Here is a 17824-nt window from a genome sequence, read left to right as displayed (position 1 = left end):
CCTGCTTTTTTTATTTCAGTGATGGCCCTTATTAAGAATTATTTAGTTTTTGCAATTAAACCCAGTAAGAACTCTTTGCATAGTGTGTTAATAATCACCAGCATTTTATATTAACATGTTGCTCAGATAAAACCCAAAACAAACATACATCTACACAACTTTCCCTGCAGCAGGCAGGGGCAGAACCTTCAGCTGGAAACACCTTAAACTGCTCTCCAGAGCCCCAAGGTCCCGGAGCAGAGCCCGAGGCATCGGCAGCACAGGGCTGAGGGGCACAAGGCTGCCATCCTTTTTAAGTGACCTCAGCAACAGGGCTTTCACTCCTCCTGCCTGCAGACTAATTCACAGTCTGAACACGTTCACTGTGAGAGAGCTTGTTCTCATATGCAACATTTAATTGTTAATAACTCAGTGACACACCTGCCCTGACTCACTGTACCTCCCTGTCTTCTCACTGGTTCCATGGAACATTTTTGCTTTTTCTGCCTCACTTTTGCAGGGAATCAAAATATAATATGCTTGGCTGTCTACAGTAAGAGCAGGAGTTTAACACTGGACTCTGCACCTGATGCTGAGCTGTAACTACTAAATTACTGGGCCCTATTTAATTACTATTTAGTCGAGGTATATAAGAGAATACTAGGTCCTGTCATAGGACAACAAAAGTCCTGTATAAAAAGTACTGTAATGACACAATAAAAAGTACTGTTATGACAGACTAGGCAGCGTAGCAGATTGGCACATGCTGGTATAGAAAAAACTGCCTGTAATTTTTGCATGTTAAATGAGTGAGTAAAACACTAAAATCTTGACTCACAAAGTTACAGCTCCCTTTTTCATATGAGAAATATGATATTAATATCCCATTAATAGCCATAATAGAGTATTCCTGATTTTATATATTCTTTGTGTGGCTTAGGTTGCTTTTTTTTAAAAAAGGTATTTATTTATACAGTATTTCTGTTCGTTGTTCTTCTTGTTCCTTTAATTGTTATTAGCTTGGTTTCCTCAGAAAACAGCCTGTATTACTGTCTCTCTGTTAATCTCTCTACTCCTCAGACAAATTTTGGTTTCATTAGTGCAATATTACCAAGTGTCTGAGGTTCAGCCCATGTCCTAAACACTGTTACTTATTACACTTTGTTTTAATGTGCTGAACTCGACACCTCTTTCTAAAACCTACCAATTTGTTAAAGAAAAAGCCTTAATATTTAACATTGCCTGCAGAGCTAAAGTTTGGAGATGAATCATAAATTCAGTGTGGTCTACTGAAAGGCGAACTGTCTACAATTTCACAGAACAACTAGCTCCTTTCTCGGGAGGAAATGACAGCTGCAGGGCTCCCGATGTTTCCCAATGAGGACAAACATGTCCAGGGTCTCCGTTGCAGCAGCCAAGTGCAGAATGCCTTAAATAGCACCTATTTCACTGCACTGCTTCAACTGCCTCCAAGGCATTTAAGCAATTCACCTCACCAATATGGTATTTAAGTCACACGATAACCAATGTTGGCTAAAACTTCGTACATGTACATGCTCCAAAGGAGAAGCTGACTGCAAGATACTGAGAGAATGGAGATGTGCCTTGCAGATCTTTATACCCATGCAGTACATTTTGTTAGCAGGAACAGGCTGGAAAGAATCAGTGGGGTCTGCTCAGATTCTGCAGATGGAGAAGCTGGTTTCGCTTCAGTATTTTCCCCCAGCTGTCTGAAATTCCTGGACATACCAGTGGAGAAATGCCAGTTCCCAGATGCACAAGTTATGGCCACCCAAAGTACTAGTGTGAAACAGTACCATGATTGTGTAGGGCTTCCTTCCTCTCCACAAAAAAGGTAAAAAGTTTCATGCAACACTGCTACAGAAATCTTTTGCAACAGAGAGGAAAACACTTGGACTACAGCACATGAAAAACACATTGGAATGCTGTGATTTTTTGATGGAAACCATAGTACCTGTCCTGCTAGGTCAAGAGACTCCTACCAATGAACAGGTCTACGTATGAGAGGCAGGAGAGAAGGGGTATGAAGTATTAAATGGGATAACAGAACTGCCACATACTGATAAATGGTGAAAATCCTGATAAATTTATGTTCTGGTGGAAAAATTCTGGAATATTTACACCTTACAATTTACAGAAGTTTTTAGCAGCAGCAGCAGAAGTAGCATTGCGTAAACTTGAGCCATGTTCCAAATGTGTGAGCCTGCATGAAATCTGTTTCTTATTTTCACTGTTCCTAAATTACATGTTGCCACTATACTTATCACTTGGTAGCAATAATGTGTACAATGAACAACTTCATCCACAGTTCTGCAGTATTTAAACAGAAACCTGACACAAAATCTACTGAGTTATGCAGGTCTTCAAGACACAACAAACATGGTAATGTTACAACATGGTACACTTTATTTTCCTTTCCAAACTGCCTGACCTAAAGATGCACTATAGAAAATGTCACCTCATTAAATATATCCTTCACCCACTCTTTATACAGGCACTTACCCTAGAAACATTTTTCTTTCTTTGAATACCCAGAGATTCTATAGAACAAATGTTGCAAACACTAAAAGAGAACAGCTTGCAGGACAATGGGCTTCAGATTCATGCTTGCAAGCATTTCAAAAACAGTGGCAAACTCTACACTTTGTTTTTTTCACAGTCTACAGGTTTTAAAGGCCTGTGACACATTCTATGGTAGAATTTCAGTTTTAAATATTATCCTGTTTTTCACTGAGAGGAAAATATCACCTGACCAGCAAATCCAAACTTCATGTAACCTTCTAGCCAGCTATTAACATCTGCTACCAGTGTAGAGTTTTGCTGCTCCACCCAGATGATGCACAGCTATGTCTGTGCTAGGAGTGCATCTCCACTGTGAATCTGGAGTTAACCAGAGTGGCTCTTACTAGAGCGGGATTGGAAAGGGAAGCACGAGGAATCATGCTATCTTGGCAGCCTGTACCTGCAGTGCACACAAAAAGCAGCTAGATGTTTCCTGGACTGTCATATCTGGAGGCATTGTACTCTACCATATGAATTTGCCACATCATTTGAGATCATTAATTTAAGTATCTCCATATTATGCTTACAAGAACAGCACAGACATGCTCCAAAATTCAATTTTACCCTTCCGTTTTTAAAAATTATACATTTGTTTAAGCAGTGCAGGTCATAATCAGATGCATTTAAACTGGCTTGTACTGAAATTCCAATTCAATTTTAACTGCTGATTTTTTGTACCATATCACCATCACCTAGGCTGGGGACTGATGTACTCTGGAGCCTAGCCACGGTTAGAAGTTATTCCAACCATCAAAATACTTACAATCTCAGCCTTTGTTCAATAACTTGAATACACAAAGAGATTTCATTCATACACTTCTGTCTCTAATAGTAAAAGATTTAGTTCTTTTCAGTAGTGCAAATTCAGCTGAACCAGGTGAGATTTCAAGGTGTCATACAGCAGTTTAGACTTACCTTCCCAAAACTGGCAGCATTAACAGGTTGTGTGTCGTTTTTCTCACAGAAGTCCAAGTAATGCATGTAGAGAGCACTTCGAGGAATGCAAACACCTTCTGCAATCTCATAATTCTCCTCCAGCCTTAAAAAGCAAATATCAAACAGAGAGAACTGCAAGTATGTTGGATGTCCTGTATGGTAAATAGTATACAAAGCTTCAACTTTTAAGACCAAACATTCTGACTTCCTCTTGCCTACTGAATTTTGTTGGCTTTGTTTGTAAGTGTCCTTTCAATTCATTCCCATAGTACTTACTTGCTTCATTTGGTTCACACTTGTTATCAAAACCATAGGCTGTGAGTTCCCAGCAATCTGTTATACCCTAAAAGCATCCTGCAGTAAATAAATCTAAGTACAACCATGAAACAATAAATACTCACTGAGGGGAAGCATTCTCTCCTTTACAGAACACATCATCTTTGCTTTATGACACTCTTTTCACTCTTGTCCCGCTGCAAAATTGCTTACCTTGAGGAAGCAGGTATAGCTAAAGCGAATAATTTGCTACTACTCAAGAGTGTCCCCAAAGTCTTATTGTGCAATATTTTCTTGGTATTGTTTACAGGAAAAGTGAAAAAATAAAGAAACCACAATCTGGATATAATGCTGGAAAAACCCCAGTGAATTAACATTCTTTTCTACCTTTTAAAAACTATCCTTATTTTTTCATACAAAAAAAAATATAACTATAAAAAATATAACTATAAAATTTTAAATTATATGTCAAATATATAAGCAGGCATATGCTTCATCTTTAAAGTTTCAAACCGGTCTCATTACAAACCTATAGATTAGCAGAAACATTCCTTTGAAATGCCATTTTTATGGTTGCTGACCCAAAAAATCTTCAAGAGATATTTACATACACACTTAACATTAAACCATAATTAATCTTGTCATTGATGGTGTCAGTCATAGGCATCTACAGTCACAAGTGTGCTTGTCTGCCTTGCTGGGTAAGGGAAGAGGTTAGGTGTAACTTCCTCTAAACTGTATTAAAAAATAAATATGTATTCTCAAAAAAATCCAGTTTTAAATAAAATAATCCCCTGCCATTTGTTAGCTGCAGAACACCTTCCAAATATCTTGTTTCTCTCCTTCACTGCCTTTTTCAGGACCTACCTACCTTCCATTTCAGTTATCGTTATAATTTGTGACTGCAAACTATTTTAATAAGATATCCGGCTAGATGAATGGAATCAGTTTGTATGGGCAACATCTATTCTTTCCTGGTTTCTACAGAAATATCATCATGGCATCTTTCCTCAATTTCATAGTGCTCTAACAAAACCTCCTTTCAAAACCTGGAGAGTTCGTTTGTATACTATAGCTGCTAATTGGAATGTCAGCTTCCGTGACCAAGACAGGACAGAAAGAAAAGCAGTTAATTATTTCTCTTCATATCTGATGAATTTTTCTCTTTTTCTCCTCTCTTTCACAGAGAGTCATTAGTCTGACACTGAAAAATGAAATGCCCCATTATACCTGAACTTTTTTTTAATGATCAAAAACCCATCTTGCTCCACTTCTTTTATTTTCCTGTCTTTTATTTAACAACTTTATCATATTTTGAATCCAGCTTCATTCTACAGTATTGTAGAAAAAAAATGAATGCAATCTTCTACCTAACAAATCATTACCAGTTATAAAATATACTTTTATATATATATATATACACACATTTTATATAGTGTTGTAATAAAGCCCTGTGAAATCCAGTAGCTCACAATGAGACCTTTTGTACCACTACAATATAGGAGTAAAGCTCCTAATCTTTCCACAGGAATGACAATTTTATCTGTCTCTATTACTGCTTCCCTCCATATACACTTACATAGTTCTAGATTAAATTAGATTATTCTATATCTCAGTCACATCTGTAGTGTTGTTACAGATTTATTTTTATATCTCAAGACTGTGATGTTAACCACTGTTAATCACATAGATTCTAGAACAGATTAATTTTTATCAAGTATAACAATGTATAAGGAAGTATGAATCTGGGGAGAATCCATTCCCTCACTGTGCTTTATCTTGCTCTTTTTAAATTATTTTTATAAATGTTGCAGAAAATAGAATAGTTTTGTTGACTTTAGCTTCAAAATACTGTTATTATTCAGAGTACCTACACTGTCAGCCAACAAATGGGGGGGATTAGGTTGTCTGTACTTTGAATAATTCTGTGACCGGGTAAGTAAACACACACACACACACACACACACCAAAATGAAGTAAAATAAAGTTTCACACTTACACCTTGGTCAACCAGTTCACCACTGAAATAAACATGAACATTTTAGAGCCAAGCTGTAGCTTTACAGATGATAATGAGCACAGGAACATGGAATAAGCACAGAATACAAGGTATTGCTATATTCATGCCTTAACAGTTAAATTCAAGCTTGTGTAGTTTCCCAAATTATGATGGATTCGGCAGTTTCCTCAATTATTATGTATTTGGCAGTAATGTTACATTTACCAGGCCTTTCACTTCATTTTGTGTCATCAATGAAACAAAACAAAAGCATCATTCCTGTTTCCAGGAAAAGGCTACTTAGCCAGGCTCACAGTCATCCAGATGCGATTCTTGGCTTCTTCAGCTATTCTTCATCCTCCACATTTAAAATGTTCAACATATTTCACCTTTAGAGAGGCACAAACATTAAGGATATCTCCCCATGGGATTGATACTATTTGTTCTTTACAGCAAGATTCCAGACAAGGAATAATTAATAAAGCTGATGGTAATATGAACCAGTGAGAAACTGTACTTATTTCGCTTGTCTTTGCTATGCTTTCCCTGCTCCTTTCTTCCTCTTTTTTTTTCCACCTGACATTTCCTCAATTTCTGTTTTTCAACACTCCATTGCCTTCACTAGCTCTGGTAGTAGCATCTAACAGTAAAAACATGATCAGTTTTTACTTGGCAGACACCGGATGCTGTAGACAATTATGAGGTCTCCATTTGCCAGAACAAGGGCAGTTTGCCACTGTATCCTGAAAACAATAATTTGCCCCACCAATTTCACCTCTTGAATCCAGCCCAGAGATCGTGTTTAGAAGACCAGACACATGCTTGCCCAAGGAATACACAGATACATTTTTTAGTCTTCCCTGAGTGTGCAAATACTTGTTGTGAGGCCGGATATTCTGCTTTTGGCTGGGAAACTTTTTCCTAGTGCCTGGTACTGTGCTGTGATTTGGGTTTAGTATAAGAATAATGTTGGTAACACTTTCAGGTGTTGCTAAGTTGTGCTTACACCAAGTCAAGAACTCTCCAGTCTCCCACACTGAGCCAGAGAACAGCAGCATAAGAAGCTGGGGGCGCCCACAACCAGACCAGCTAACCTGAACAGGCCAAAGGAATATTCCATACCACAGAAGATCACACCCAGTAAATAATCTGGGGGGAGTTGGCTGTGAGGTGCTGATCACTGCTCAAGGACAAGCTGGGCCTTGGTCAGCAGGTGGTGAGCAACTACATTGCACATCACATTTTTTTTTTTCTTTTACTTTAATTATTCATCTGTCCTTACCTCAGCCTATGGGTTTTACCTTTACCTTTTCTCCTCCCCATCCCAGTGAGAGCAGGGAAGGGGAAGGAATGAGTGAGCAGGTGTGTGTTACTTACTTGTTGGCTGAGGTTTAACTACTACACCTGAGCAAGCAAAACTGTCCAGCATCTAAAGCTACACCTCCAGGAAGTGCTCTGTGAAGCAATTCTACAGTGCTGATCACAACAGTTTACCAACCTGGGTAAACTGGGTGCTGGATTCTACTGCAGTACAAATAAACGCTGTGTTAATGTGTCTGACTTCCCAGAACAGTGGAAACTGCACATCTTCACCTAAAATAAGCTTGCTACTTTAGCACTTTGACCCTAACTTTTTAGCTTCTCATGTTATTTAGTATATCAATTTCTCCAGGAAATACCAATTCAAAGCTGCAGTACATATGCTGAAAGGCATATGGAAACTATGAGAAAACTGTTCTGTAGGTATGGCTCAAAAGCTGGGAAACTTTCAACCTACATGCCTGTTAATAAATTCAGCCAATTGTATAATTCAGTTTTACGGCAGCTGAAGATTTTAAACATGAAACTTCTTTGCTTTCTGTTAACTCATGGAATTTTGGGTGGAAAATGAATGGAGGAAATTGCAGATGCTCCAGAAGGCTCAAAGGGGAGAACATTTGACCTACTTCAACATGTAAGAAACATAATACAACAGACAGGTAGTAAGCCAGTACACTAGCAAGAGAGTAGGGAAGAAGTTGCAAGCAGCCTTTTCATATTTAGAATTCTGGAATTCTACTGCAAACACAGCTGAATGAGCATTAGTGTGCACACTACATTCCAGCAGGGCTCAATATCCCAGGAGTTTAGGGATTTACTAACCTTTATGACTGACGAAGCTTGAAAGCATTTGGCAAAAGACTGTTTACAGTATTTGCATGTTTTCTCTTGGGAACAGTATCGCTGGATGTTCTAATTAATGCCGGCTTCTTGGCTACGATATTATTTGCTCCTGTGGAAAAGGCTCTTAACTGACTTCACTGCAAAATAAACACTGCTCTGAATCTGGGACTGGTAAGACCTGCTATTTTATTTTAGCTAGATAGTTCTTTATTATCCTGTTTGAACTGTGTTGAAGCTGTGAGAGTTAATAATGAAAAAAAATAAATGACCACTATGATGTTTCATTATTATTTTAATAATTTTCTCTCTGTCTGTAGTTACTACTTATCTTGAGTGTCTGTTAAAGAAAAGTCCTTCACTTTTCTTGAACTTCTGAAAAACAGGACTTTTGCGATACAAATAGGTACAAAGAAACAATAGCTCCAAACTACATGCCTTTATCTTTATTTGCCCATCTCATTATTTGCATTGAAAGTGTCTGTAAGTTTCTGAATACTGGCAGCAACCTATTCAAAATCAACCCACCAGTCTTCTGTTTTTTTTAGTCTAAAATCTCACCAATCAACTTTAAAAAGCAAATAATCTTAATTATTTAAGAAATAATCTAAATAATTTTTGCATGTTTCACAGAGTCATGTAATTTCACAGGCAGAAAAAATGGAGTAAAAATACATGGAATGAATTATTATTTTCTGGTTTTTTCAGTGAAATCTCCCAAGAGACTGACAGAAGCAGAGAAAGAAGTTTGCTAACATTTTGCTATTAAAAAAACTTGCATTTTTTACCAATAATCTTATCTTTTCATCCAGAAAGTACAATAAGTACTTCAGGTACTTATGGATACATTAAAGGCCTTTCTTTAAAAAGACTATGGGCTTTCAGATAAGCGTGCTCAGAGGCTTCTCTGTAAGACAGCTCTGTTCTGTCAGATACATGGAACCTCTCAAAAGATACTTGATGACTTACAGTATTAAGAAATCTAAACAAGAATTAAATATCTAAATCAAGGCAGAAGTCAACAAAAGTCTAAGAGATAGCCCTATAGCAAGGGATGTCAGAATTAGAGGTACGCATTACAGAACATGCAGACTAAAATACTTCTGCAAATCACAGGGAACAGTACTTATTTTTATAGCACTGTAGACTGACTCTCAAATTATCCTTTCTCTCTTCCCAATTACCCTTCTTTTTTTCTCCTCACTAACTTTGCAAGGGGATTTTGACAAATTAATGAAACCTCAAACTCTTTCCTTTTGTTGTCTTCTATGTTAAATTACAGAGATCTCATGTCAGTAAAACAATTGGTATGGGTGGGCTTCATCAGACACTGAAACAAATGTGAGTCTTGAAAAAAAAAGCTCAGTACTAGTTTTCTTTTTGCAATAAATGTAACAATGATGACAAAATCACAAATAATCAGCTAGTAGGGTGGCAAATAAATACGTTAAGTTGATTTTCTAAACTGTATCAGAAGTTTCCTCTGTTCAAACAAATCCTGTAAGACATTTGTTGAGAAATGCTGTATAGGTTACAAACGGGCATATGAAGCACTTACAGTGAAAGGATCTTTAGAACTCTTGGATGGCCAAGAGCTCTATTCCGTCATCTGGAAAATGCATTAGAAAAAACACTAATAGATTTTCTTGATCTTTTTCAAAGGCATCTTACCATTGCAGTGTAGCTGGAGTTGAATGCGGTTTTGATGCTCTATTATTTTCTTTTTCCTCATCTGTTAAGAAACAAACAAAAAAAGCTGTGTGATTTCATCAGGAATTTCTCAGGAATTCATGAACTGTTTTTTAAAAAGAAATAATGTTTGAATGGTAAGAATTTTTTTAACTAATTAAAATAAAATTTAAAACAATTAAAATGTGCTCAAGTGCCAAAGCTTTCTCAAGTGCCAAAGCTTTCTCTGGCTAAAATTCAGAAATGTAAATAATTATGTTCCCTGAACTACCATCTGTAGATACTGCTTAAGGCACTAAACTCTGCAAATATCACTGATAGCAGGAGCAGAGTGCTGCCTAGGAATACTGACATTGAAAAGGACAAATTTATATGGAAAAAAAGCAACTCTTAGATCTCTACCAGCATGTAAGAACATGTAAACAGTTTCACTCACTATAACGGAACTGTTGCCTTACACAAGTTTTATATTAGATAAGGCATTTAAACTAATGGGGTACGCCCATTGTTTGATCTTAACATAAGGTAATTATTAGATGTTTATAAATTTACAGGGATTAATTCTGAATGAGAATAAGTGTATATTCTGTTATATACTTTATTCCTTTTCAGGTGATTTCTCTGATAATTTTCCCCATTAACTGTTCCCAAGGCAACTCTGGTTTGCTGATTTTCCAAAAATTCAGATAAAAGATGAATAAAGGAACAGGTAATTAAAATAAAACTTCAAATATTGGATTCTTCCTAGGAGGCATTTGTTCTTTTGAAACAATTTAGAAATATGTATAGAATAATTCTGACTAAATTGTGTTTTATTAAACATGTAAAACATTCCTGGGTGAAAGCTGAGTGGAGCACAATCAACAGCTCCAGAATGTTATTCTTTGGGAAAAGTGTTGTATCAAACACATTTTGAGATTTTAACAGCTTTGTCCCCAGTGAAAGCATTCAGCATAGATGGCTTTGATACCTAAACAATAGGGTAAACCTGTACACCACGCTGCAAGTCTCATTTCTTCATGAAATTAACTTTTAGAAGTAATATAAGCGAGCCTTTAGGATGCGGGATCTTACGGGAGCAGCGCTATCTCCTCTGCACATCGGACCCTCTTGGGAGGCCTTTTCAGCTGTGCGGGAAACCCACGCACGCAAATAACACCCCGGCTTGGAAGGCTCTGCGTGCAGCCCTCGTCCCCCAGGACTTCTTGCCTTACCCACGGGAAGCTGGGGCAGCCGAACTTCCTTTATCCCGCGGCCGCTCCCCTGGGCGCCAGCAAATCCCATTCCGCAGCTCCCCGCGGACCCCCAGCGCAGCCTCCCCCGCATCTGCATGACAACGGGCCCCTAATTATTGGGCCGCACACTCCCTCCCTGCCTTTCAGGGCCCGCTTTTATTCAGCGCACAGGACCAACATACACATCTCAAATCACTTTTAAATTGTGGGTTTCGTTTGTTTTTCCTAATCAGGCGGTCGGCGTGCAGCAAACGCGGGCACACGGGGCCTGAATGCAGAGGGGCCGTGGCTGCCGCCCCGCACGCCCAAGGACCAGTCATGGGATGGCTTCCACCTGTGCTAAGGGGGCTGAATTCCCCTCTGGACACGTGGCAGACATCAAACTTCAAGTCAATATCTAAGTTACACAATATCTCTACACCCGTTCCATCCCCCAGCCCCCCAGCTTTTTTTCACTTGCACCGAGTGAGCTGCTGTGAGCAGGTGCTTTACTTAACCTGCCCTCAGACATACTTCACGCCCGCTACACTCAGCTCCTCCCACTCAAATCCTCCCTAAGGATTTGTTTTAACGACACAAACTAACAATTAGGTCATAAACTGCAATTTATATGTCCTTCCTCAGGAATGTTTGCCTCCTGGGGATCCTTCTTAAAGACCCCTCAGCATCCCCCCCTAACTGTCCCTTAAAACCAAGAAGGAAAAGATGGACTTCAACTGTAACTCAGAAAATTTCTTTTAAGCATTAATTTCCAGTGAACAACTGGATTTTCAACAAAGCTAAATTTTTCGCAGAGTTAGTGTTTGTCACCCCAAAGTCAATTCTCTGTACAAGAAAATGGTGCAACTTTGTTTTCTGTCAACGAACCTGCTGCCAGCCAAACTTTCACTTTTCTATTAAAAAGATGGAAAGGGATGCAGATGGTATGGGAATAGATGGGACCTAGAAATACAAACTTTCAGTATTACATATAAAAGTTCTTAATTCTACCTTGTCTAGTTTAACAATATAATCTCATCAGATAATTGACTAGCAGAAAATAATAAATAGCTTTATATTTTAGCTGTCAGCAGGGCACCTAATGGTGTCCATATCAAGTAGAGAATGTTTAACTCTTGACTCAGGTCCGATACCAGATCACTTTGTCTAGCATGAAAGAGGGAAGGGAAACAGCATTTCTTACTTTTTGGCCCGTCATTTTATCAATTCACATCAAAACAACACTGTAGATTAAAAAAAAGGCATACCTTTTAAAATGCAATACTTTTAAAATCCAACCTATTTTGTAGGAAAGGGAAATAAAGTCACTGAAAAGAAGTCCTGCTTCAAGGCACTGTCAAAGAAGAGACATGACAATTCTGTGACAAATCCAAAAGGTCTTGAAGTCACAAGGAAAAACCTTGTTCAATTCACAGTTGCAGGGATTCACACAAAGCACCCCAGGGAGAAACCCATGTAGTGTGCTCACGCCACTGCCAACAGGAGGACTACCAGCATCCCAAGGAAAAAGTGTCTTCAAGGTACCTGATTAGGTGGAAAACCTGGTACTCATCCCAAACGGAATGCAGATAACAGCTTAGACAACTGCAAGTAAAAGTCTCAGCATAGAAGGGGCCTTCAAACATAATAAAACTAGGAATCAATGATGTTCTAGAAAAACAGTATTTGTTGGCTCACAGAGATATCAGAGGATCCTTTTGTCCCAAACTCCATGGAAGTTCTTTTGCTAACTGCTCCATCTTAATTCCAAAATTCTGTTTCAAAGCCACTCAAGTGGAGTCCTGTTTGTATCTTGTGCATGTTTGTATCTTGGGCATATTTGTATCTTAGTGGCCTTCCCAGAGCTCTCAGCGGGATCCTCTAACTTTTGCTGTCTGATTCTAGGTACAGCTCAAGGGATTTCTTACTTGGTGCAAGACATGGAGACAACAGAAGCTGTGCTCAGCAGCTCTGAGCCTGCTGCCTTAAACACAGGGAGTGGAACAACCTGAAGCAAAGACAGACCTTTTTTGTAATTGTGTTGGTGTTAGTCTGTTTATCATAACTAAAATGGAGCTAAGTTCTTCTTTCCACTGTGAAGGTAATTGGAGAGCCTTGTACTTTCCAGTGCTGCCTGCATGTGTCTCAAAACCAAGAAAGAAACTAACATGCTGTTACTATCTTTATATAGATAAAATCCTTTCCTTAGTTCAGGTAGCTGCACATTTTCCAGAGGAATATCCTCTTCCTCTGTACCCCCTGCAGGCCAGATTCTGACTGTCCTCAGAAGTGATTTGGCCTCAGCCAAAAGCAAGTAGCTCTTTTTTAAACTTCCCTTTTTTTTTTTTTTTTTAATAGAAGAATAAGAGGTTTACTTCAAACAAAAACCAAAGCTGCTGGGTAAGTCATTACAGCCACTATGAACATGGATTTTGAACACCACTTTTGAAGCACAAAAAGTAGTCTGAATATTTTCTTTTATCTCATAGGAAGTCTACACATTCACATTTCCAAATAAGCAAGAAAATTTGGACAAGCAACCCTTCCACTTCATCAAGAAACATCATAATTCCTTCCCCACGGAACTGAAGTTGAAACTTTTGTAAGCCTTTATTTGTATTCTTCCAGACCTCTATTTCAATTTAGATAATCTGGTTTAATGCACAGTACACCAAAAATGTTATGGAGTTGGGTTTTTTTCAATTATTGGCTACAAGATTGTACTGTTCCCTTTTCCTGTGAATCTTTTGACTAATGTGGATCATGGAAGTGGCAGCTGGAAAAATGTTTTAAAAGCTGGAAAGTGAAATAAAATGTAGTGATAATTTTTATATTAGAATGTAAAGGCTGTGGTTCGGAAGATGTCAGAAAATGTTCCAAAAGGGTAAGAAGCACTCCAGGAAGCACAGAGGTGATGTGAATCCACGGCTGGGAGTCATCACTTCCTTTCCCAGTGTAATGCAGGTTCGAGAGGCCTGGGGGTATTTGGATAAGAATGGAAGATTGCAAAGGACCCCTGTGGCCTGAAGTATGGTTCTGTAACATACTTTAGCTGTAGAAAAGGAGACCAGGAAAGCTATTATTCCTGTTCTAAAACCCTATGAACTCTAAAATCCTCCAGGAAAAAAAAGAGTCACAAGAGCAAGCATTATGCCCAGTAAAAACATTATTGGTTCACAGCACAAGTTCTCAATCTTCAGTGGAGCCAAGGCCCCAAAAAAATAAAAGCAACCCACCCCAACTGAAAACCAAACCCACATTTTCCTTGGTAGTCCAGCCAACAGCTGCCTCATGTATGTAGAGACAAAAAACCAGTCAAGAGAAAGGTGGTTTAGGCTTTCTTTTGGTTGCAGATGAAAACTGGACCTACACTGACAACAGCAATTCGACCACCATTCTGAAGAATTCAAATAGGGTTATGTGGGTTTTCTCAAAGCATTTTGCCTCCTGCTTTGTTTGTAAATATATGACAGAGGCTGGATAAAGATTGACATGATGGTTTGGAAATTCCTGGTTGGTTTTTGGGTGGTGTTAGAAAAATGTTAGAAAGAACTCAAGGGGTAGAAAGGAGCACATTAGACAATGATTTCTACAGTGAAACTTCTAGTTTGTTCTGGATTTCACAGATTATTGCTGTGGCTTATTTTGCTTTCCTACTTCTTCTTCTTCACCTTCTCCCCTCCCTCACCTCCCCCTCAAAACAAGGATGACTTTTCAGGTGGATTAATTCTCTTATCTGCACTGCAGAAATGCTGGTAATCAGTGCAAAGGAAGCATCTGGAAGAACTGGCTATTAAGAAGGAAGCTAGATAAAATCAACTCTGCCTCTCATTTGGGTTTCCATTATATGCTGTGACAATGTCTTCTGCACACAAACAGAGGAACAAATTCATTTATGTATTTGTTTTATCAGTTCTAAATTCACTGCCTTTCATTATCATTGCTTGCTTCTTATTTCAAGAACCAGAAAACAGAATGAGCCACCATGCCATCTTCTTAATGCCACTGTCTGAAACACCTGCTCTTGTTAATCACACAGGTCCTCGTTTTACTGGTCCCAGCTATGTGGAAGTTCCTCATGCTCATATTTAAAGCACATTTAACAATCCTGAATTCTGACCCTATGAAGAGTCTGAAGACACCTCTTATTCATTACAGATTCCTTCCGTCACTTTCTCAGTAGCATCAGAGTTAAATGGACTTTGTGTATCTCACAGGTTCTCATAAGATTCAAAATTACAAGCTGCTGTTTTTATTTTCACTATAATCCACCATAATTTTTAAAGATAAATTAATTTCTATTCCTTAATTTTTAAAAACAGAAAACCCCAAACCTCTCCCGGTTTCATTGTCAATTTTTAAAGATTCTTGTGCATGGTTCTTAGCTTGCGAGTCATGAATAAATACCATTTTTCTACTAACATCTTCCTTCTCCTTCAGAAATATTCCCTCAAATATATCCCTAGACTAATGAGAGTAAGGCCCCAATACAGCAAATTTCATGATCCATTACAATATTGTGCTACAAGGCATGTAGTTTTACCACTATGTCAAAATACATAATTCTCGTAAAATGAAAAAAAAAATGTAAAAGGGAACTGCAGCAATGAGGTTATGTAAAATACACTTTTAAAACACATATTTATGAAATGTAAATTACTAGTTACTGGATTAAAGAATTCCATCTGCATTAATATCTTGTAATGTGAATATTAATTCTGGAAATTAAAAGTAACATGGAGAGTATTTTGCTTTAGGCAAATTAAGCAGAATAGAAATTGCATAAACAGGGAAAACTAAATGGTAGGCTAGAAACTGTCTTGCAATTTTAAAAACAAAAAAATTGGTTGTTCTAAACTACTTTGAAATTATTTTGATTACCTGCTATTGTTAAAAATCAAGACCTAAAATTACTATCACTAGAAAAGAAAAAAAATACTTGATTTAAAATCAGATAGATTGATAAATTTTTCCCTCTCTGACTAAAAAGAAAGCAATATCATGTGTTAGTAAGTGATTTTTTAATCTCACAATTGTTTAATTCTTAATGGAAATATTTTTGAATTTATGTTTTGATATAGTAGTATTGGAAAACAGCACATTTTTCCCACATATTTTGACCACAAGGTGTTCACCAGTGAAAAGCAAAACAGGTGCTTTTTCTTCTAAGCTGATCCTAACAGCACATTTTAGTGGTCATTCAATCTTTATTCAGTGACAAATTCTTCTGATTGTTTTAACCAATAAACAGTACTATTTCCTTTCAAAAAAAATGTAAATATCCCAGAAAAAAAAATTAATAAAACTGTTGAGTATGTCAAGGGAGTAGACTCCTTAAAATACACAGTACTAAAAATTTAATCCAGCTGTAGCAACTTATATAGTAGGAAATGAGCACTCGGACGTGTTCACACTCACTTTAAATGAATGACAAGTTACTTACTTTCATCATTAGAAACATTCCCCAGAGAGGTGTGACTGGAATAACGTTTGTTTTCACTTTCATTGAGACATCGTTCAATCCAACTCTCTGCAAAAATAATAAAATAAAATAAAATATGCTCTTTTGTTTGCTTGTCTTTGCATAAAATATAAACTTGCAACAGATAAATCTAAATAAAATGTCAGCATTCAGCAGATTATGATCTTGAACATTTGTATTAAAATATGCTTGGTCTGAGGATATTTAGCAAGAAAATCTTTCTTGCTTTTAAACTTAGCTGTTGCTTTCTAGCTTCATTTTCTGGGGGTTTTGGTTTTTGTTTTTTTTTTTTTTTCGCTTTTAAACTACAGAGGCTGAAACACCTCTGGGTACAAAACAAAGGTCCTTGGGATATTCTGTCCCCCATCACATGATACGTTAAAAAATAAAAATCAAATTAAACATGGAAATCACACTAGTTTTCAAGTCTTAGTCTGGCAATGGCTTATACCCTCGAGTATTCCCGCTGGTTTTGGAAGAAATCTTACTGAGTATAAAATCAATAATTCATGTGAATTTTGGTTAAATTGAGGATCAAACTCTGCTCTGTGAAGCCCAGCCCTACAACCTCATTCACACTGGTGGAGTCCCAGGCACTATCTTTTCCTCACTGGTACAAGTCCAATGTAGCAAGTCAGCAGCTGCTGAGCTGCTCAAACCTTTGTCACCCCACAGTGCAAATGAAACCACTCCTGTTCCTCCCTGTTTTTCAACATATTCCCACCAGTCAGATGAGTTACCTACAGCATTACATTGATTTGAATCCACTGTTCTTCCTGGAAGCTATAACTTATGTCCCTTGATGACTTTAGAGGATGCGCCAGGCTCAGCAGAATATGCTGTTACAGGTCTTCAGGGCAAAAGTTACACCTTCTTATGTGTTTCCTTGGACAAAGTATGAAATATGAGTTCTTGAGTTTGTCTAAATCCCTAGATATTGCTACAATAAACTGACCTCCCTCATAAGATTATTTTTCAAGGGTGTGAACGTGGGCAGAAACGAGTTTATGCTCAGAGAACTCCCTGTGGTCAAAGCAAGAAAAAGAAGGGATAGATGGAAGTCTGCAAGGCAAGCCTGCAAGTTATGACAGAAAACAACTCCACTGAGCGAAGAGATGCCCAAGAAACAAGGGGAAACAGGCCTCGCTGTCAGCAAACTGCCAGAGCCAGAAACACCTTCAAAGACATGGAAACGGCTCCAGATTCCTTTCCGTAAGCCCCCGCACCAGCCACCAAGCTACCTGCAAAGCATAGGCAGTAGTCTGCCAGCCAGCAAAAGCCCATCACAGCAGCAGGCTTGAAGGGAAAGCAGGAACCCAGCATCTTGGGAAAGCTGCCCATCTGGTTTATAGAAGATAAAAGTTGGTATGACCTAATTTCAGCACTAGATGCCAGTAAACAAATAAATGGTCATGGTCAGATACATCCTGCAGGAAAAAATGCTTTTTAAACCCAGGCAGTTGTATAAACCGGTGCATATTCCTCTGTACACATCTCCTCCACTGC

At 38.1% G+C, this 17824-nt stretch overlaps 1 protein-coding gene and 1 long non-coding RNA gene across 2 annotated transcripts in view; one reads left to right on the top strand and one right to left on the bottom strand.

The window, feature by feature from the left end:
- RFX4 (regulatory factor X4) overlaps nt 1–17824 on the bottom strand; it is an 88021-nt gene that overhangs the window by 51773 nt on the left and 18424 nt on the right. The window contains exons 2-4 of the mRNA XM_014307339.2: nt 16280–16366; nt 9605–9665; nt 3478–3601 (exon numbers count right to left, since the gene is read on the bottom strand). Of these exons, the coding sequence (XP_014162814.2) occupies nt 3478–3601; nt 9605–9665; nt 16280–16366 (272 nt within the window). The remainder of the gene's footprint in view (nt 1–3477; nt 3602–9604; nt 9666–16279; nt 16367–17824) is intronic.
- Nucleotides 12849–13398, top strand: LOC115947958. Its single transcript, XR_004081818.1, has 3 exons — nt 12849–12937; nt 13195–13236; nt 13326–13398. It is a non-coding gene; the product is annotated as an uncharacterized LOC115947958 (long non-coding RNA).

This window comes from Geospiza fortis, unplaced genomic scaffold (genome assembly GCF_000277835.1).
Source record: "Geospiza fortis unplaced genomic scaffold, GeoFor_1.0 scaffold173, whole genome shotgun sequence".
NCBI lineage: Eukaryota > Metazoa > Chordata > Aves > Passeriformes > Thraupidae > Geospiza > Geospiza fortis.
The sequence above is the reverse complement of the archived record's forward strand: the minus strand, read 5'-3'. Positions and strand labels throughout refer to the sequence as shown.